Source organism: Halichoeres trimaculatus, unplaced genomic scaffold, assembly GCF_033239565.1.
Source record: "Halichoeres trimaculatus isolate MK-OKI-2021-1 unplaced genomic scaffold, fHalTri1.1 fHalTri1_scaffold_18, whole genome shotgun sequence".
Classification (NCBI taxonomy): Eukaryota; Metazoa; Chordata; class Actinopteri; order Labriformes; family Labridae; genus Halichoeres; species Halichoeres trimaculatus.
The window spans coordinates 6,229,604-6,251,040 of NW_027437196.1; the positions used below are offsets into that span (position 1 = coordinate 6,229,604).

A 21,437-nucleotide genomic window follows, 5' to 3' on the forward strand; every position below is an offset into this window, starting at 1 on the left:
ATCTCGCCACTAGAGGGCGTCTGATCTTAACCACACAGAGCTGAGGCGACTCTTACCCTGACCTACAGCGAACCCCGGAGCTTTGGCGAGAGGCGGGAGCGTCAGCCCCATCTGATTGGGCGCTGCACTCGCCACTTTGAGAATCTGCTGGATGTCGGCGAGCTCCATGATCCCCGCTCCGCCCGCCTCCCCGGGTTTAGCTCCTGCAGAAGCCGCACTTCCTGTGGCAGCCCCGCCGTCAGGCTGCAGGAGGAGGCCGGTGGGGAACGGCTGCAGGGAGAGCAGGCTGAGGGCGTCGCGCTGCGTGAGGCCCTGCAGGGTGGAGGCGGAGCCAGACGCCTCCAGGAACGGGATGCTGAGGGCCGCCAGACTCCCTACGCCGAGTCCCAGAGCCAGACCCAGACCTCCGGTCAGGAAGGCCGAGGCCGGCTCCTGAGGGAGGCTGGAGGAGGGAGGCTCCACGTGGATCACCTTAATGCTGTCCAGGTGAGCCTGATGAATCTCATCGTCTGTGGGACCGGACTTCACCTGAGGGAGAAACAACCATCAGAGGAATGAGGGGGCGTGGCCTTCTCATCATCACCTTTAACTCCAAACAAACTAAAAACACCAGGGACCAGGAGGAGAAACCGCTTCATCGTTACCTTGGAGACGTGCTGCAGACCGAGCCCCTCCATGAAGCTGGCCTGCTCCTCGGGGAGGACTTCAGCTTCCTCACTCTTCTTCTCTGGTTCACTTCTCATCTCAGCTCCCTCCTCTTCCTCATCCCCGGCCTCTTGTGTGTCAGCTGCTGTGGTTTTGTCGGAGTGGGAGGTGGTTTTGTGGAGGTCCAGGGCGGAGCGGAGGGGGAACGCCTTGTCGCAGGAATCACAGACGAAACGATGGAACTTGCTGATGCAGCGACGGAGATTCGTCTCACACCAAACCTGTGAATAAGATTTTAGAAATACGGAAGATTTAAAATACTTCAAAGTGAGATAACGACCGCCATGATACAGTATCTCTTTCAGAGGTGTATTAACCTGTGCGATGTGAGCGAACTTCTTGCAGGAGAAGTCGATGAAGGCGAGGTCGTTGAAGCCCGTCGGGATGGAGGGGTTGTTCTGGATGAACGGCCGACCGTTAGGGTCCTGGGGGAGGAGCTTGTGAACGCCGGCGTTGTGGCGCAGCAAACCACGGTGAGTTCGGAAAGACAGGCAGCAGAGATCACACCTGGAGACGCAACCAGAGACGTTTGAGTTATACAATCTCTTCATTTAGTGTGTGTGTGTGTGTGTGTGTGTGTGTGTGTGTGTGTGTGTGTGTATGTGTGTGATAACCCCTGGTGTTGGTGCTGCTCCTGCTCTCGTTAGGCGCTGAGAGGACAGCTGCTCAGTGTCTGCCACAGTCACACACTCTTATCACTTCCTCTCTCTTCCTTTGTGTGTGTGTGTGTGTGTGTGTGTGTGTGTGTGTGTGTGTGTGTGTGTAATCCCCTCGGACACGTTGTCAGAGTTTTTCTTTTTGAGGAGGGGGAGGTTACAGAGGACCATATGCGGACCAGCAGCACTTGTTGAACTCTCCATCACTCCTCCTCCTCCTCCTCCTCTTTCTGCTCTGAAGCCCCGCCCCTTTTTTTTCTTTAATGTCCCTTCTCTCAAAATAGAAACTAAAAAATTGAATCAAATAAATTCTTTAACTTTTTTTTCACCAGTTAGTGCATAAAACTGAGCAGAGAGATCCTCTTTGCTCCTGATTCTTTGCTTTTACTGTAACAACTACATTACCCATAATGCATGTCACCTCTGTTGCATACAGAAAGTGTATTTACAGCAGTTTTTTTCTTTTTTTTAGATTAAAAGTAAATAAAAAGCAATGTTTGGGTATTTCTCTCCATCTTTCTCCACCCCCAACCCCCTCCTCATCCCTCTATCCCTCCTCCTCCTCCTCCTCTCCATCCCTCCATCCCTCTCTTTCTCCTCCTCCCTTCAGTCCGGTCGATCCTCTTACAGCTGATTAGTGAGGATTTACAGCTAAATATTCCTGCCTTCCTCCATAACGAGCTCAGCACCGCTCTCTTTCTCTCTTTGTTTTATTGTTTCTTCTCCTTTTTGCTCCGTCACTTTTCACCTCCTTTTTTTTCTTCCTCTTCTTTCTAGTTCTCTTCCTGCATCCTCCCTTCCCTTGTTTTCTCTTCTTTCCTTTCTGTCCTCATTCATCCTTTAGCCCCTGCTTTTTCATTTCCTCGACCTCTTCATCCTCCTTTCCTGCTTTTGTCACTCTGTTGTTGAGTCCAACATTCTCTTCTTTCCTTCCCTTTAGTAGTTCCTTGCCTCCTTCCCTCCCTAAATCTTTAAACTGTACATCCTCCATCATTATCTTTCATCTGTGTGTGAGTGTGTGTGTGTACCTCAGTGCGGTATCAGGATGAGCGTCCATATGTGCGTCCAGCTCCAGTCTTGAGCTGCAGGTCTTGAAGCAGATGGGACACGGCAGCAGCTCCTCCTCAGCTCCTCGAACAACCGCCGCCGACTCCTCAGACGCCGCGTCCTCTACCACCTGAAAACACAAAAACATTAGCACATTACCACACACATGCATATAGGTTTTTGTAAAGTGATGATGGTGGGGTAACGGTGTGAGTTCGTGCCTTCTTGTGTGGCGGCTCCTCTCCGTTCTCCTCGTCCTGTCTCCTCTTGACGGACGGACGGCGGCGTTTGGTGGGCGAGGGGGGGCTGACGGGGAGCAGACCGCTGGCCGGGTCCTTCTCGTGGATCTTCATGTGTCTGATGGAGAAACAGGAGTCACATGTTACTTTAAAGAGAAAACAAAACAATAACATTTCAATCACTGATCAGTTCATCTTTGGCGCCCCCTCTGGTGACAAGTTGTAACTGCAGTTGACCTTTTTTTTTAGCTGATGGCTGCTTAAATGTTTTCAACTGTTTTGTCCCACACTTTGTTTGATTGTGTTATCTTAGGTAAATGAAAGGAAGGCAGGAATAACTGTCTGAAAGCAAAGGATTCTGGGAATGTGAGTTTTGACTGTAGTCTTCTTTTTCTCAAATGATTTGATTTTGTCCTGCAGCACACGATTCACAAACAGAGCTGAAATAAAAACCTGTTAGCTGCTTGTTAGCCCCTGATCCAACCTAATCAGCTGGGAATGTGACACACACACACACACACACACACACACACACACACACACACACACACACACACACACACACACACACACACACACACACACAGTCACTGTGTATGAAAAATGATCCGATAAACACACACACAGTTCAATAATGTGATAATTATCTGTTTTATTGAAAGAAGGAATGACGATGAAAGACAAGGAAGAAGGGAGTAAGGAAGGAGGATTCAATAAAGAAAGGAAGCAAAGGGAGAAGGGATTAAAGAAGAAAAGAGGAAGTTGGGCAAGAAGATTTAATGTGGAAGAAAGAAAATAAGGACAGAGGAGTTAAGGGGGAAAAGGAGAAGCAGGAAGCAGTAATTAAGGGAGCAGGAAAGGAACTAAGGAATGATGAATTAAGGGAGCATTCTTTACTAAAATAGGGAAGTAAGGAGAGGAAAAATAAAGGGAGTAGGAAGGAAACTAAGAGAGGAGATATTCAAGAAGTAAGGGGGAGTAAGGATGTAGGGATTCTCGAGTAAAGAAGGGGAAATCTGAAGGAGGGAGGAAGAAGGAATTAAGGTAGAAAGGCTGTAGGAAAAAAGGGAGGAATAAAGGAAGAAAGATAGTAGGTAGGAACTGAAGAATGAAAAAACAAGGAAGCAGGGAAAGATCAAGTAGGAGGAAGGGCGAATAAGGAAAGAAAAGAAGGAAATAAGGCAGTAAGATTAAACAAAAGAATACAAAAACACAAAAAGAAAGAAGTATAGGCAAAAAAGTAAGGATGAGTCAAGGACAGGAGGAAAAGGAATGTAAGAAGGGTAGATGTTTGTAAGAATGAAAGGAAAGGGAAGGATTTGGGTGGATGGAAGACTGGAAAAAATAAAAACAGATGGGTGGAAGGATGGAAAAAGAGGTGGAGAAAGAAAAAAGAAAAAGTCTCAGAAGATGGAAAAAAGAAAGGAAGAAGTCACGTTTTTAGAGGAGCAGGATGGAGATCTAATCTCTCATTGTGTGCGGTCATTGAAAACGTGTGTGTGTGTGTGTGTGTGTGTGTGTGTGTGTGTGTGTGTGTGTGTGTGTGTGTGTGTGTGTGTGTGTGTGTGTGTGTTTAAGTGTTGGTAGAGGCGTGAGAAAGTGTGCAGGCTGTTAGCATGTGTTGCTATTTTAGTGTGTGTATAAAGGTCACACAGCTAGCTAGCATGAGGCCTTAGCACAGGTGTCAGTTTACAGGAGTTCATAGAGGAGATGAGGAGACAAGGAGAGGAGGGGAGGATGAGGAGGAAGAGAAGAACAAGAAGACAGAGAGATAAAAGGGAGATTAGAAGGAAAAGGTAAGAAAAGAAGGAAATGAGACAAGAGAGAAAGAGAAGGGATGAAAAAAAGGAAACAAGGTAAAGAAGGAGCATTTGAAGGAGACAACGAGATAAGAAAAGGAAGAAAGGAGAGAAATACCCTGTAAATTTGTTTTTGTGTATATTTCAGCAGCTAGGAACACACACACACACTCTCACACACACTCTTTCACACACACACACACTCAGCAGCAGGATTGTGTCTCTGCTGACTTGGCACATTTCCTGCTCTCTGATTGGTCAGTTGGGGGGTCACAGTACACTTTGGGCCAAGAAGACTTTGCTCCCTGGTTGTCCCGCCCTCTCCTCTTCCTCCTGAGCTCTTATTGGTTAATAAATAACTTCCTGTCTGCTGACTCTGTCCCTCTGTCAGGACCTCTTATGGGCGTCCAGTCTGCTGCCTGTTGAGTTTATTAATAGATGAAAACATCCAAGACGGCCTGAAGTGTCCTTTTCCTCCTTTCCTCTGTATCCCCTAACTTTCCTCCTCTTCCAGTTTGTTTCCTCTCCTTGTCTATTTTCCTTTCCTTCGACCTCATCTTGTTTCCTTCTCTCTCCACACCCCTTTTTTGTCTCCTTCCCTCTCCTCTCTTTCCTCAGCCCACAGTACAAACAGTAACAAAATGTACTAGTTTGACCTCCTGCCTGCAGTACCTCTGCATCACCACAGGGGCGCTGTTGAGTCAGTGTCCACACAGAAACACATGTCGGCCTATCTGTGCTGGAATCAGAGTCAAATAACAAACAGTAACATGTTTACACCCAAAGAGTGGGGAGGGACGAAACTACCCCTCAGATGAAGGTAAGGAAGAAAGGAAAGGAAGTAAGGAAATGACTGACTGAGCTTCCTCAGGCTGAAACACAGAGCAGCTCCTCTCCTCTCTTCCCCTCTCCTCCCCTCTTTCCTCTCTGCTCGGCTCAAACTTTCAGCAGCAGCAGCAGGGAGCCAATCAGGACTCACACACGGCTGCCAGCCCATAATAGGTTAATGGGATGCCTCGCCATGGCAACCAGGCCCCAAAGCCTCACAACAGAGCAGCCAGAAGACGGCTCATGTGATGCTGCTCTGGACTCTGATACATCTGGGATTCATTTTTAAACCTTTAATCAGATTTTAATCTGCTGAAAACTGAAAATTTGACGTCTTGAGATTTTAAACTTTTGAGTTTTCTACATTTAGATGAAGAAAAAGTTAAAGTTCGAACTAGTTAAACTTCTAGATGACTTTAAACCAGAGGTGTCTTCTACTTTTCTTGTTTCCTTGTTTCCTCTTCTTACTCCTCCATCCCTTGTTTCAACATCTTATCTCCTTCTCTCCTCTTCTTTCTTCATTATGTCTTCTTATATCCTTGCTGCCTTGTCTCCTTACTTCTTCTCTCCTTTCTCCCCTTTTGTCCCCTTTTTTCCTCTTCTAATCTTTGCTTCCTTTTCTACTTTTCTATCCTCTCCCCTTGTCTTCTATTTTCTTGTGTCCTGTTATACCTGTTTACTCTCCTTGTCTCCTTACTTCTCTTTTTCTCTCTTGCTGACCCCTTGTTTCCTCTTCTTGTCCCCTCCCTTCTTCTTGTCCACTCCTTGAACCCATCTTCTCCTTACGTCTTCTCATTTCTTTGTTTCCTTTCCTGTTCTACCAACTTTGCTTCCTTCTTTCCTAGCCTACTTATTTCCTCTTCTTGTCCTCTGGTTCCTTCCTACTTGTCCTATACTTGTCACCTCTCCTTATTAAAACATTTTATCTCCTTGCTCTCTTTGCATCCTCTCTCTTTGTTTACTTGCTTTCCTCTCTGGTCTCATTTCCTTACCTTCTTCTCTCCTTGTCCCCTTGTTTCCAAATCTCATCTCCTCCCTTCCTCTTGTCCATTCCTTGTCTCCTCATTTCCTTGCCTCTTCTTTTCTGTTCTCTTTGCATCAACTCATCTCTCTGACAGGTGTCTTCTCTTTTCCTCCTTTCTCTAAACTTTTCTTTCCTATTGCATCTCCTTTCCTTTTTTCACATCTTATCTCCTTCTCTCATCTCCTTTTCTTGCATCTTCTCCCTTTCTTCTTTCATTATATCCTTCCTTTCCTTCTACTTTCTTAAACTTTCTTTGCATTCCTCCCATTCCCTTACTTCCTTTCCTGCTCTGCCTACTCAACCTTGTAACCTCTCCTCTTTACCTTCATTGCTGTATCCTCTCCTTGCATCCTAGCTTCCATCCTTGACACCTGTCTTCTCCTCTCCTTCCCTCGTTTTCATTTGTCTCCTTCTTAAATGACCTTTCCCTGTTTCCTCCCTTCCTAATTCCTGTTCCCTTATTTGAATCAAGTTTGTTTCTTTAAACCTCTGGGCTTTGTGATGCCTTCAGGTCCATGAAGGAAAAACGTAAACTACATTTTCACGCTTCAGTGATGCTCTGCAGAGAAATATTTCTCTCCTTAAACATTTAACAGTTTTGATTTTATTCCCTCTCTCCTCTCCTCCTGCTGGGTCACAAGTTTTGTGCCTCTGGGTTTGTTTTTACATCATTTCTCTGAATTTGCCTCCTTAATGGGCAACAAAACATTTCACATTTTGCCAAACCGGGGTGGAAATTCAGCACACATGATTCTTTCCATCCATCGCCTACACTGAACTCATCTCTCAGCCTGTTTTTCTCCCTCGCTTCTTCTTCCTCTCTGCATGTTTGAAGAGAGGGAAAATCTCGTGTTTCACATTTCAAAGGATGCTCTTCTGCAAAATGGATTCCTCCCTCCCTCCCTCCCCTCCCTCTGCTCCTCTTTTCCATCCACACAGGCCTCCTCTTTATTTTCCTACAGCAGCGTGTGAACTCGGGCCTCTCAGACAGACACATGTGGAGACTCCTCTGTCTCCTTCTCCGCTTTTATTTGAAAGTTTGAATTTTAAAATGTGATGAAATAAAAAGCTACAGGTCTTTGAGTTTTTTAGGATTTTGAGTCAGGAATTCTGGAAAAAGGGTGTGTTCAGCATCCACGTTGTGAGGCTGTGTTTTCCCTCAGTGAGAGCTCAGGGAGGAGAGTCACGTGACCACAAAGACTGAAAACAATCAAGACCAGAACCAGATCTCTACTGTTCCTGTCCACATGTTGCATCACAACAAACATCTAAAATATTTGTATACAAGTTCTTTTTGGGCAATGCGGATGAGTTGTTCGCCACACATTTAAAGTTTTATGAGCTTCATCTTTCTATTCACAAGAGTTAAAAAAGCTGACCTTTAATCATTCATGCCACAGCAGCCAATCCGCATGAAGAGTTCTGGTCAGGCCTGAATAAACAAAACCACAACTGTTCTGCTCAAGTTTGTATGTTTGTTACTTTAATGTTGCATAAAAACCAAACATGAAAATAATCTTGACAAATTTATGAACAACTTGCTTCGTCCTCTTTTTCATGAGAGTTTGAAAATCTGATCTTTAATGAAACATCTGTGCTGCGATAGCCAATTAGCTTAAAAATCCTTGGTTGACAACATTCTACCAAATGGATAAGCATCCGAGTGCAACTTTCCCGAACTCCGTGACTCCCTGTTCCTACGAAAACAGGTTAAAGTAGGTCTCGCTTTGAGGAAAGTAAGTGATTCCATCTATCTGTTGAGCTAGCAAGTTAGCACTGTGCTAATTAGCATACCTGGCTTCACCTCGCAACATTTTGAAGCTAAACCTTACTGGATGTCAACAGACTAGAGATGAGTTTAACTCTCTGAAACCCAACGCCAGCGCTCCCATTTTACAAGAGCTCTTTAAATTACCGTAACTCATCTACTATTTGGGCAGCCACAAAATCCAAACAGCTTCTCAAAGACAGAAAGACAAGCTGTACTGTGATATTTAGGCCATGTCCACATGTATTTGGGAAACCGCATACATTTTTATACACAAAGGCCTGTCATCCACAAAATCACAGTTTAAAAACTAGGGATGCACCAATATTAAAATTTTGACCAATAACCGGTATTTAACGATATCAATATTGGAAAAAAAAAAAAATTCTGAGATGATGTGTCGAGGTAGTTCAGAGAGAAAGAACGGCGCAATCATGAGAAAAGACGACCATGAAGAGGATCAAAGGATGGCGCGCCTGAGATGAATTTGATTAAAAAAGTATGTTTTGTCTGTTTTTTTGGATTTAAAGAAGAGACTCCACTCCTCTTCGGTAGTTTTGGTGTTTACAAAGTCATAGAAAACAATATCATTTGGGTCTTGAAAGATCATTCAAGATATTCTGAAAATGCTGGCAGCTAATGATTAAATATCTGCTGATACTGATATGTTAAAAAAAATGACCGACATCGACCAATACCCATATTGATACCGATATATCGTGCATTCTGAAAACTCCAGCCAAAGTGAAAAACTAAGTTTTCAGTTCTCAAACATCACAGTTGATTGACGGGGGCTCACTCTGATTGGCTGTCACAGATTTTACATCTGAGAAACACTGCCAATGGGTTTGAAATGCCTCGAGCTGCACTTATTGACAGATTTTCAATATTTGTGGGCGAAAGTATCATTAAAAACAAATGAGGGGGCGATATTTGTCTTTAAAAATACCTGACTACATGTGTACAAGACCTGAGTGTATTACTGCACTGCATAGGAATGTATATGATCCAATCACAGGCGATAAGTGATGCATTCTGTTCTTATTACTTTAACTTTTAAATATTTGGGTTAGCGAAAAGATTCAAGTGATTACTAAAGAAGAGAAGATTAGCTTCCTGGGGAAAAATAACGAAAAAAGAAAAAGAAAACTGGGTGTGCGTGGCCTGTATTATACTTGGGTGATGAAGGGTTAAAGACACAAAACATTTCGTATTTACTCATGAAGTGAGTCTCTAACTGGCTGACTGCTGCTGCGTTATGTAACGTTGACCTCTTGTTTCTAATTTCTTCTTCACACCATAAAACCAGCAAAGAGGAGCAGGGAACCACAGGCACAAAAAGAAACTTATGGAGCAAAGTGCTGTGACATCTCACAGATTTCTGTCTGTCTGTCTCAGCCTACAGTCATTCCTCTCTGCCCACTGCTCCTCATACCATCAGAGAGGAGAGGAGGGAGGAGAGGAGAGGAGGAGGGAGGAGAGAAGGAGAGGAGATGAAACATGTGTCTTTTGTCTCGGGCAAACATTAAAAGCATCAAATCGTTCCCTCTGTGTTTTAACAAACTATTCTGCTGAGTTTAAGGCAACAACAAAGGTCAGAGAGGGTTAGACGTGATGTTTGAGGCTCATCATGAACACACACACACACACACACACACACACACACACACACACACACACACACACACACACACACACACACACACACACACACACACACACAAACACACATGTGGCAGGAGGGACCGTTGAGTCTGATGTTGGAGGCTGGGCTGCACTGATAAATGCCAGGGCGTTGTTCTGCGTGTGTGTGTGTTTGTGTGTGTGTGTGTGTGATGGATGGTTTAAAGTTGTCCTCCTGCTTCCTGTGTAACCCCCTCCTCCCTTCACACACACACACACACACACACACACACACACACAGACAGACACATTCTCACAAACACACAAAGTTAGGACCAGTTTGCACTCCCATCATGGTTGACTGGGGACCGGGTTAAACACTCACTTCCTGTGCCCGAGGTTACTTTGTGTGTTTGTGTGTGTGTGAGACAGAGAGAGTCAATGCACACTGATTTGTGTGCAATAAATTGTGTTTGTTTTTCTGCATTTTTAATCATTACGTGAAATTTTTCTCATTTTAAGAGGTTAATGGTCAAATTGAGGAGACTGTTTACACTTTATTTACATATTTAGTGACAACTGTCCAATCATCCATCTTTTCTCCATTCAGCTAGCAATTTCCATCACATTTTAATAATAATTTTAAAAATACTACCAATACTAATAATAAAATTTGTGAAAAAATGGTCAAATATTACAGGAAATCTGGAAAAAATTTCAGTAAAATTTCAAGTAAAATTTCAAGTAAAAAAAATAGAGCAACACTAAAAGCCTAACAATATTTTAACAAACTCCAGAAAAAGTCCCAAAAAGTAAATTGTACAAAAAAAGAAAAAAAAACATAACTTATTGGTAAATAAATAAAAAAAATCTGAGAAAATGTTGGTTAAAAAGTCACTGAAACTTAGCAAAGCATTTGATAATAGCTCCAAAATTTGAAGGTTTATATTTTCAAAGTTCAAAAAAAGTAAAAAAGAATTTTCTTAGAGTTTCCCCAAGTAGGCTGAAATATGGGCAAATATAAAAAAAATAGTATCAATTGTATGTGAATTAAGATTTGAAACATGTTTATTTCTGCTGGAAAGTTGGACATTTTAACATGGGACTCTATGGAGACAGATTCAATTTTTGTAACCAGCCCCTAGTGGGCACTTAGGGAACTGCAGTTTCTTTGCTTCATTAAGCATACAGCAAAAACTAAGCAAAATGAAATAAAGCAGTTTCTAACCATTTTTCAAGCTGTGACAAAAATAAACAGGACATTAATGTGTGTGTATGTGTGTGTACCTGTGCATGTTGCCGTTGGTGGTGAAAGTCTGTCCACAGATGGAACACTTGTACGGTCGCTCTCCGCTGTGGACCAGCATGTGTCTGTCCAGCGACGAGGCCGAGCTCAGGCACTTCCCACAGATGCTACAGGAGTGATCTGTCGCTCCGGTGTCTGCGTTGTGCTGCAGGAAGGAAGGAGAAAACATTAACTTATTTAAAAAAAAAAAAAAAAAACAGCACAATTGGGTCAACATGACAGTAGATTGATCCTATCAGACACTTTTTTGTTCAACAAAGGTTGTATTTATGACCAGAAATGGTCCTTAAAAAAGAAACTGAATCCCATTGACAAAATCAGTCATTTTATCTCAACGCACACAGGAGATGCTGGCATATCGCTCTCCGAAAAATGTGATTCTTTGTAATATTTGTTGTTAACTGAGTACTTTATTTAAGCAGAAGTAACTATTTAAACCTTAAGAATGAAATGAAATCACAAACTAATCAACTGATTAATGCAGGAGCTCTGAAACACAAAATTCACACTTTTCTCAATGGAGTTTGGTGCTTTTGAAAAACATGATAAAAAGTCTGCTCCTGGTTCAAGTGTAAGAGCAAAGTTTTGTTTTTTTATTGTTAAAACAGCAAAAATAAACAAAAATGACCCTCAAAACACAACTTTTTAGTATTATGAGTGTTTACCTGTCTGATGTGCATGGTGAGCTGGTGTTGTGATTGACAGTTCTTGTCGCACAGCGGGCAAATAAAAGCTGAGCTGTCGTCTTTGGTGTCCTTGGAGTAAAAAAGAAACATAAAAAGAGAGTTGTTATGCATCCTAATGTAGCTTTATTTCAGTTTAATGTTGCACACATTGTTCCGCTACCTTAAATATGCATTAAAGTGTTATTATGGGATTCATCCGCCGCTGAAAGTAGTTCCAAATAAACACAGCATTCACTCTTTTTGATAAGAAGAAATAAAAAACACAGAAAAAGCAGCGGACTACTCCTTTAAGTTTTTAATAGTTTAAAAGTGAAAGTAACATCCTGAGAGCAGCTGACCAATCACCTGAGAGGGTCACATACGAACACACACACACACACACACACATTGTGAGGAAAAGATGTGAAAACAATCACTGTGAATGACCACACACACACACACACATATTCTCTAACACACGCTGAGCAAGGAAGCAGCACTTCCTCTTTTCCTGTTTCAGCTACAGGAAGAAGTGACGCGAAGTGGAATGTTGCAATGCATGATGGGGGATGAGAGAGGAGACATGTACCACAGTGATGAAGCAAAAAAGAGAGGTGAGGAAACAAGGAGGTAAAGCAGGTAGGAGACAAGCAAAGGAGGGACTGTGTGTGGAAGTACCTGGGTGCGTCGTGCGTTGCGGCTGGGCGGGGCTCTCATGGCTGCTGTAAGAGACTTGCTGGGGGAGGGGCTTCAAGGAGGGAAAACAGGAAGTGCAGACAATTAAAATAGAGTTACTCAGAGTAAGATTAAGTGGATAAAAACAGCGGTATGTCCCTTTAAATATTCCGCCCTTACCTCGGGGAAGGGCCGGCGGAGGAGTTGGCCGAGGTGACTCCACTCCCTCCATCTCCGTCACCGTTGATGGTCCCTGCTGCTGACATCACTGCTGACATCATAGCGTTGATGGAGGACAGATCTCCTCCTCCTTCAGCTCCCATCATTCCTCCTCCTCCTCCTTCTTCACCTCCTCCTCGATCTCCGTTCTGTAGCAGCTCTCCTTCGCTCGCTGCCTCGTCCGTCACTCCGTTGATCGCTGCATCGTAAAGAAATCAGTCAGTTGTGTTTTCTTCGTTTTAAAGAAGTCGGATTTTGAACAAGGTTGTGTTCCTACCTTTGAGGTTATTGTGCGTCTTCTCCTCCGTTAACTCCGACTCCTCCTCGTTTATGTCTGCGGGCTGCTCCTCTGTGGAGTTTTCCATGACTGCTGAGAAACAAAAACGCAAAAAGACACAATTAATCTCACTAGTCTATGTTTTTTTTTCTCAAATCACGTAGACAAAACATGACGTCATTTCTTTCAAAGGTGTGAAACTTGTCCTCTGACTCTGTGCCCTGGGACGCCACATGAGGACAAATTAAACGGGCAAATTTGTCAATGGAGTTTGGTGTGTGAAGGGTGAAGGCAAACTCAGAATAGCACAAGAAGCTCCCGGTGATGTCTGCAGGCTCGAGTTAACATCCCTGCGTGATATCTGGTTTCACAGAGAGCAGCTCCGGTTATTCAAGAAGATTTTAAATGCTACAAAACTTCATTCACAGATTTAAAGTTCAGCTTTTGTGTGAGTTCAGAGACAAAAAGTGAAGCTACTGCTCTTTACACTACAAAAAAAGGCACAGATTTTGATCATTTCACAAGTTTTGAAGCCCTCAACTTCCTCATGTATGAGCCGTCTCTTTGCTTTTCAACTTTTGGTTTCAGATTGATTCAGACGATCAAAACATGGATGTAAACACGACACAGCAAAAACAGAGAAGAGAAGATGTTATTTTAAAATTTTGATGGTTTAGAAGAAATGGAGGGACAGAGAGGAAGCATGATGGAGGAAAAAGAGGATTGGGAGATTTTTTTTTGCTTGCAGGAGAAAAAGAAGAAGATGAGAGCTAATTGCCGTTTCCCGTTTGGCAGCCCCCACAGGAAGACGCACTCCAGTGCAGGCCACTTCCTCCTCCAGCTCTGACAGAGGCCTGTGTGTGTGTGTGAGAGTGTGTGTGAGTGTGTGTGGAGGGTGGAGGGTAGGAGAGGGTGTTTGACATTCCACGTTCAAAGAAAAAAACGAGGGGAGGAAGAGAGAAGCAGGGATCACATGATGAGGGAGAGCTCTTTAAAATGATGGAAAGATGGATGAGGTTTGGTTTGAGAGCAAAAACGGAAACTACAGAAGCTGCAGCAGCAACAAAGAAGACATGCTTTATCAGGCTGTGGCTTTTAACTATCCATTAAATAATACAACTTTATCACATATTCACTAAGTCAGAGGTGAATACACTCCGACACAGTAGGGGGCGGTATTCAGATGCAACAAACTGGCAAGATAGTAAAAATTGCATCACTGTTTCTGAGAATAATGCTGCAAAATTTTTTAAACATCTTCAAGTAATCAAAGGGGATGCACAAAAAGTTTAACAAAACAAATTTTTAAGTCACCCCAAAATTTTTTGATGGCGTATAAAATACAGAAGCTGCACGTGTGATTAGTTAGGGGAAGAAGTCTGTGCAAAGATATAATAAAGCGTAAGAGATTTCATACTGGAGGTTTCTCCTGAAGTTTTACAGAAATGATCAGAAATTGGAGTTTCTCTTTTGCTGCTTGCATCAACTTATTAAGAGGTCAACACACTCCAGCACAGTAGGGGGCAGTGTTGAGCTGCAAGAAGCAGGTGAGGTAGTAGAAATTGCACTACCAGATTGGATTTTTGTCACTGTTCCAAAGAAAATGATGACAAAATTTGAAAAGATCTCCCATAAGTTTTAAAAGAAGAGGGTAAAAGTCATCAAAAAAACTTTCAGGCTATAAAAAAAACGTCAATAGCCGAGGAGATAGAAAAGACATATAAGCTGCTGTAGCTAGGGGAAGAAATTTGTAAAAGGAAAGCAAGAAGAGAAAGAGATGTTGTTACTGGAGGTCCCTTTGGCGTGAAGGTTAATGAAAGGTAACGAAAGACGGTGCTTCCTTTTTTGTGTATTATCGAATTTCAGTTTTGTCGCATATTTTATGCGTAACAAATGTTACCGCTAAAAGTACTGCCGTCTCTCTTGCCACAGGTGGAGAGCAATTTCATTATTTCCCTTTTTGTAAAGACACAGGATGCAGACACTTGGACGCTAGGGCTGGGACAATATGCTATTCTCACGATCTGATTCTATTACGATTTTTGGGGTGCCGATTTTATTTAAATTGCAATTCTTTAATATTTACAATTTTTGCGATTTTTAGTGAAAAAGTTAAATGATGATGATAATGTCTACAGACTATATCAGCCATATTTTCCCATAAAATGAACATCACAAGAGTCGGAGAGAAACATTTGGCCCTCTGCTGGAGAAAAGTGGTAACTTTTTTCCTATCCAGTTTATAAATAAAAACTGAAATGAAGAATTCGAATTTGAAAAAAAAAAAAAAGGTTTTTCAACAAACTATCCCAATTTCGACATTGTCAAACAAAAGATCCGGATATATCGTAAATTGATTTTTTCTCCCACCCCTACTGGATGCCCTGTGCCGTAACCAAGATGGTAGGAGCAGCGGTAGCCGCAAAACCGTTATGTCAAGTTTGTGGCTTTACAAGTTAATTTAAGATGGAGGAGGAGAAAGAAACGATGAAGAGAGGATGAGTGGAGCTCTGCGAGTGACTGGTGACAACTGGCAGTGTGTGTGAGTGTGTGTGTGTGTGTGTGTGTAGTCTTTCCAGTGACCTCTCCTTGTATCACTGCTCTTACATGACAAACTGTAACATGGCCATGGCAGGTGCAGCAACACACACAAACACACACACACACACCAACACACATGGATCCCAGGCTTAGCCCTGGATTGTTTTTTACATTAGCATCATTCGTCTTCAGCACACACACACACACACACACACACACACACACACACACACACACACACACACACACACACACACACACACTCACACACTCACACACTCACACACTCACTCTCTCTGGGCTGTGATTGGCTGATGAAGTGCTCAGGCAGCACTTTTTACAGCCTGTTGAAACGGAAAGCAACAGACGGCTGCGAGAAGACGAGGAGGGGGGAAGAGAGGAGGAAGGATGGAGAGGGGGATTAGTTTAGTGAACAAGGATGGAGGAAGGGAAGGAGAAAGGAAACTTCTACATTAGCTCCTAATATTCCAGCCAATCAGGATCAATGATCTGTCAGATTAGAGCGTGTAGAGTCTTCTCTGCACTGTGACGTACTAAAACATGACTCTGTGGATGACTGCGCAGAGTGTGTGTGAGATAGCTGATGTTACTGCATCTGCTCCTAGCCGTCATTCTCACACCAGCTCTGACACACACACACACACACACACACACACACACACACACACACACACACACACACACACACACACACACACACACACACACAGATAGAGCGCTGACATCCTGACATTCTTGCACATCCATGCAAAAGCAGAAAAAAGGTCACCATGTGGGAGTAAATGGTGTATCTATGTGTGTGTGTGTGTGTGTGTGTGTGTGTGTGATGGAAAAGTTGTCTCTCTGTGCCAAAGTGCTGCTAACAAAGACCGCCACTCCATTTATCCCTCCCCGCCTTCTCCCTCCCCTTCAAGCTAACTTCATCACTCCTCCTCCTCTTCCTCTTCCTCCTTTCTGCCTCATTTAACGTCCAAACACATGTGAAGGGACTCTGATCAAGAAAAAAGAGGCAAAGCAAAGCCACCGAAAGGTTTTGGATGATGATAGTAAATTTAATTTAACTTTTTGCGGCAAAGAATGGAAGAGCAATTTCCTGTAAACAGCTTAAAGTCTTCTTACAAACTCCTGATTTGTGTAACTTTGTCCTAAATACTCAACTTTATGTTTGTTACCTCAAAAATCACCAACTGTCAGCAACTTCTTAAAATCTCTCCATCACTAAAGTCTGTTAAAAATTTACTAAAAGCAAGACGGCTAAGAAAAGCCCTTTAAGAGCTTAATTAGACATTAAAAGCTTAAAAATATGTTTACTTACCAAAAACAGGGATGAGAAAGTCTCTAAAACATGTTTACAGTCAGTAACTTATGGGATGAAACATAGAGTGGAAGAACTGTTGCCATGGCAGTGTGGCTCAGCCAATGGCTGAACAGTATCAATGAAATTTTATTAAAGGCATCTTTAAAAAATATTTCTACTCTGTAAAATTTTATTAAACAAAAATAATAATTAGAATCTGTAATACAATTTATTTTAACTTTATTTTTTGGATTTTTTGTTATTGCTCAGCATTATCAAATAGAATATAAGTGGGTCAATGGTCATGACAATAATCTTTTTTAGCATTCATTATATGCTGGTTTTATTTCATTATGAGGAAGAGCATGAAAATGAGGTATTAAAAAATGTGTGGGAAAATAGTTTAAAAAAAAAAATAGCTGTTGAGTTCACAGTTAGTTAACCTTATGAAACGGCTCTGTCAAAGTAATGAAGTTTCCATTCTCAGTCCTGCTCCAAGTCACTCTAAGGTCAAAGATTTCACGACATAACCTCCTGCTGTGTGTGGCACCTGTGTGAAGATGTAACCCACTGTCAGAGTCATTGCAGGGGAGGAGAAGGAGGAGGAGGAGGAGGGGGATGGACGGATGAAGGGATGGATGAATGAACGTGTGGGATAGAAGGGTGCAGTCCAAAAGTTTCCTGTCACCTGAGCCCCATAAATCCTCGATGTCCCTGCCTCCCTTCGCCTGACGGGACAGCTGGGACATAAAATCTTGTCAGCGGAGCTGCAGCAAGGCCCTGCTTTAAATTCAGACGACTAAACTATGAGTAGAAACCCAATTAGCATCAAACTCTGGGTAATTAAACACTAGTCTAGTTAGAAATGTAATCATATAAGATCTCTCACTTTTATTTCAAACAACCTACAAGTATTACGTTGTCATGTGTTAGCAAAAAACTTCTATCATATGCAGCAACTTAGCCTTTATGGGCTCTAACTAGCTGTTTTGTGCTAGCCTACTAGCATAATAGCTACAAGTTGTGCTGTTGTTTTCAGTTTATTGGTTTTAACATGTTTTATACATTTAGGTAGCATGCTGAGTACAGTGATTCATTGTTAAGATGCTACTCAAATATTTGCTGAGTTAGCTTCTAGTATAGCTAGCTTATTTGTGCTAACACTGGCTGGTAGCATCCATGGTAACAACAACTTTTTAAAGCCAGTAAAATTTCACAATATTGCATATATTTCAGTCCAGGACATAAAAATACTCCTTTTTTTATAGACATTTGACATCAGCTTCCACCATGCTAGCTAACTTTTTTTTATCTAACACTTATAGTCCAGTTTTAGCAGTTAGAATTGAAAAAAAAACTAGCCTATCTATTGTTTTGAGTATGTATGTTAAGTATAACATTCAAATAGTAACTGACATGGAGTTGATGAATAGCTACATTTAAGTAAAACACAGAAAGTACTGGGAGTGACTCAGCACTTCTCTATTAGCTAAACCATGCTAGCTAGATTGGACTCAAAGAATATGGTTCTGGCCAACGCCTGGAAAAAAGGCAAAAGTTACATCCTTTAACATTAATTTGGAATATTTTTCTTGCTTTTGACCTATCTTAAATATTTTAGTATAGCATTAGCAGCTGCATTTTTTGACTGAAGCAAAGATGCTATCGTTAACTGCCGCTAATAACTCAAATAGGTGATGTAATTGCCCTTTTCTGTTTTGTTAGTCACTTTTTCCCTACCAGCTAAATTTAAACTCTTTAATCATCATATCTAAATCTAAATTAGGTTTACTTTTTGTAAATATGATCATAAAGGTCCAGGTAAGAGAAGAACATTTCTGGGAGTGACACAGCAATTTTCTCTTAGCTTCCCAATGCTTGCTAGTTATGCCAGCATGAGAGTGCTGCAATAGCGAAGTTCTTCGGAGTTGATGAAAAATTTTGAGCTTTTTCCTCATTTTTTTTACCTGCTTTAACTAAATGAACCACTTCTACATCTCCAGTGAAAAGAAGAAGCCTTAGTAGCCAGCTAGCATCATTTACAGCCCCACAAGGCAGAGAGCCAGCGGCAAACTGACAAAACTGACACCTGCTGTAGAAAGCAAACATCCCCCAGGACTCTGTCTCATCTCTAACTCACTGCCTCCTCTATCTTTGCCTTTCTAACCTCCTTCATTTATATTTATATCACTCTCTTTTTGTGAGGTGGGATATTTGTACGTGTGTCTCCCCTGGTGTCGGCTAACAGTCTGTGTTTAGCTGTAGAGACACAGGGTGAAGGATGGAGGGATGTATGTGAGAGATGGATAGAAGAGTGGGGGAGGACGGGATCCAGTGACCATATGTTGGCTATTTATTACCTCTTCCTAACTGTCGCTCCGTCTCCATCGCTCCATCTATCTTTCTTTTCATCTCATTCAAAATGGCTTCACACACATGCAGACATGCAGAGCAACGCCCAAAAGACACACAGGGAAAACCAGATTCCAGTCAGCATTTCTTCAGACATACATTCAGACTCTAAACAACAGTGAGGATTGTTTTTCATCTCAGTTTAAACGACATTACAGATGTTAAAAAACGGATTTCAAATCTTAAAATAGTTTAGCAATAGTTAGAAGCTAATTTTCCTCTACATTTGTAAAAAGAAAACTAAACACAAAACTTAAGTAGGGATGGGAATTGATGAGAATCTGTCAATACCGATGCCCTTATCGATTCTGCTTATTGATCTGATTCTTTATCGATTCCCTTATCAATTCCTGTTGTGAATTTTCTTGGTACAAAAAGTAGCTTTACAGGTTTTCTGTGTCAACAACATTAAATCGAGTTTATACTGTAAGTGAATTAAATTTAATTGGTCCCTGAGTCTGGATATTTCTGGGCATAATTATACAGAAACAGGTAAAAACTGCACACAATGTGACGTTTATGTACTGAGTTGTTATATATTAATAATTCAAGTAGGCCATCTAGTGTCTCATAGTGGTAATAGCAATGGTTTAAGTTGTTTGGAACCTTTCTGTAGTTATGAAGTTAGCCATTAGCCTTTCAACTGACATTTAATTCTCAGTATTTTTTACAAAGAGTTGATGTGATATGTTTCTGTGATGAAAGTTGAAATTCTATTCTGAAGCTAAAGTTATACTGATGTATGCTAACTGCTAGCATATCAATGCAGTTTCCCATATATGTTAGCATCAAGCTTGCGCTATTTTGTTATTTTGGTAAATAAGGTGGTTTATACCATTTCGAATGTACTGAATATGAATCTCCTGAGAGAGAGTAATGAACATTTCTTTCTGGGAAATATTATCTAACCGCTAAGCTAAGATAGCTGCAGCAGACTAGTCGACGTAAGGTGCAGCGGCTCTGGCACAATGTAAAGAATTGATAAGGAAATTGTTAAGCACAAAGGCTAACGATATCGATAGATTGAAACATTTCTTATTGATTCTCAACAGGAACCGTTTTATGATTCCCATCCCTAAACTTAAGCAAATTTTAAAACAACTTGTGTTAGCCAAAAATAAAAAGACCTCTGACGCTAACAACATACTACTTAAAATATACTTAATTGGAATGCCAAAGCCAAATTCTCATCACTAAAGAGGGGAGAGCACACCTTCCTTCTCTTTCACATGCACATATGAAAAGCAAAGGCAGGAAGAGCACCAGCAAAGTCCCCTAAGGTACAGAATAGAGCAAGCATCAGTGTCAATACATATGATACTGCTACAATTAGAGAAAGCATACAAGAAGGATCTGACATGTTTACATTCCAGTCCAGTTTTAGCCCAACTAAGAAATTTACCCATGAAAACCAGGCCCCAAATCTAAATTTTGTATCTTAAGATTTTCTGGCTGATGCTGTTTAACGAACTGTTTAACTAGATGTGTGTCATCACAAAAGGGAAATAGTGTTTGTGAAGCTAACAGGGAAAGGTAAGCTATCACTCCTCACTGATGCTGCAAGCTGAGGCTAATTGGCTTAGGTCAGCCGGATAAACATTTTAGCTGCAGCCGTTTCATCCAATTACTTTTCATTCTTTAAATGGCAGCTTCCATTTCACAATAGAGTAAATTATAGATTTACAAAATTTCAAATTTGACTTATAAGAAGCTGATGTTGATATTTAAGGATGATCAGGCCTCTCTGAAACTTTAAAGGAGGCTGAATAAAGTGAAAGGCTCTCCCTCCCTCTGTCTTTATCTCTTTCAGTTTCTGCGTCTCGACCACAACAGGAAGCTCACACTCACGGGAGTCACAAGAGAGTGCTTTGCTGCTTCCCCATGTGCGAGTGTGTTCTCCTTCTCCCTCATTGACCCCCCTCCCCTCCCCTCCCCTCCCCTCCCCTCCTGCACCGCCATGTAACACTCAGCTGCCAGTACCCATCCTCCACCTCCTGACGTCCCTCCTTCCTCCGCTCCCCTCTCTGCAGTACTTTGCCCTAACTTGTTGACACACACTCACGAAGCCAAACGCTGAATATCCTGAAGCAGATACACACTTAACGGCCAAAAGTGTGTGGACGCCTGAACATTGCAGCCAGATGTGAGTTCAGATCTTGGAGCATTAACGCTGATGAGGCCTGGCTTCTTCCACACCAAACTGGGAACATCGTTTGTTTACTGGTCTGGATTGTGCACTGGAGGGGCTGGAGCACAAACTGTTGACCCAAAGATTTAAGGACACTTCAGTCCTAAAACAGCGGTCTATTTCTGTTACTTTGCATCAAATTTTGCA

The 21,437-nt window shown here is 42.0% G+C and overlaps 1 protein-coding gene across 6 annotated transcripts in view; it reads right to left on the minus strand.

Annotated features, from left to right (window-relative positions):
- The window catches only part of rreb1a (ras responsive element binding protein 1a), an 86,845-nt gene that overhangs the window by 28,772 nt on the left and 36,636 nt on the right, over positions 1–21,437 (minus strand). For 4 of the 6 annotated variants that reach the window (XM_074693106.1, XM_074693105.1, XM_074693108.1 and 1 more), the window contains 10 exons: positions 12,832–12,924; positions 12,516–12,753; positions 12,339–12,408; positions 11,661–11,750; positions 10,977–11,140; positions 2,630–2,765; positions 2,390–2,538; positions 1,023–1,212; positions 645–926; positions 57–528 (listed from right to left, as the gene is read on the minus strand). In XM_074693106.1, coding sequence (XP_074549207.1) covers positions 57–528; positions 645–926; positions 1,023–1,212; positions 2,390–2,538; positions 2,630–2,765; positions 10,977–11,140; positions 11,661–11,750; positions 12,339–12,408; positions 12,516–12,753; positions 12,832–12,924 — 1,884 coding nt within the window. The remainder of the gene's footprint in view (positions 1–56; positions 529–644; positions 927–1,022; positions 1,213–2,389; positions 2,539–2,629; positions 2,766–10,976; positions 11,141–11,660; positions 11,751–12,338; positions 12,409–12,515; positions 12,754–12,831; positions 12,925–21,437) is intronic. The other 2 variants (XM_074693107.1, XM_074693109.1) reach the window with 1 other exon arrangement.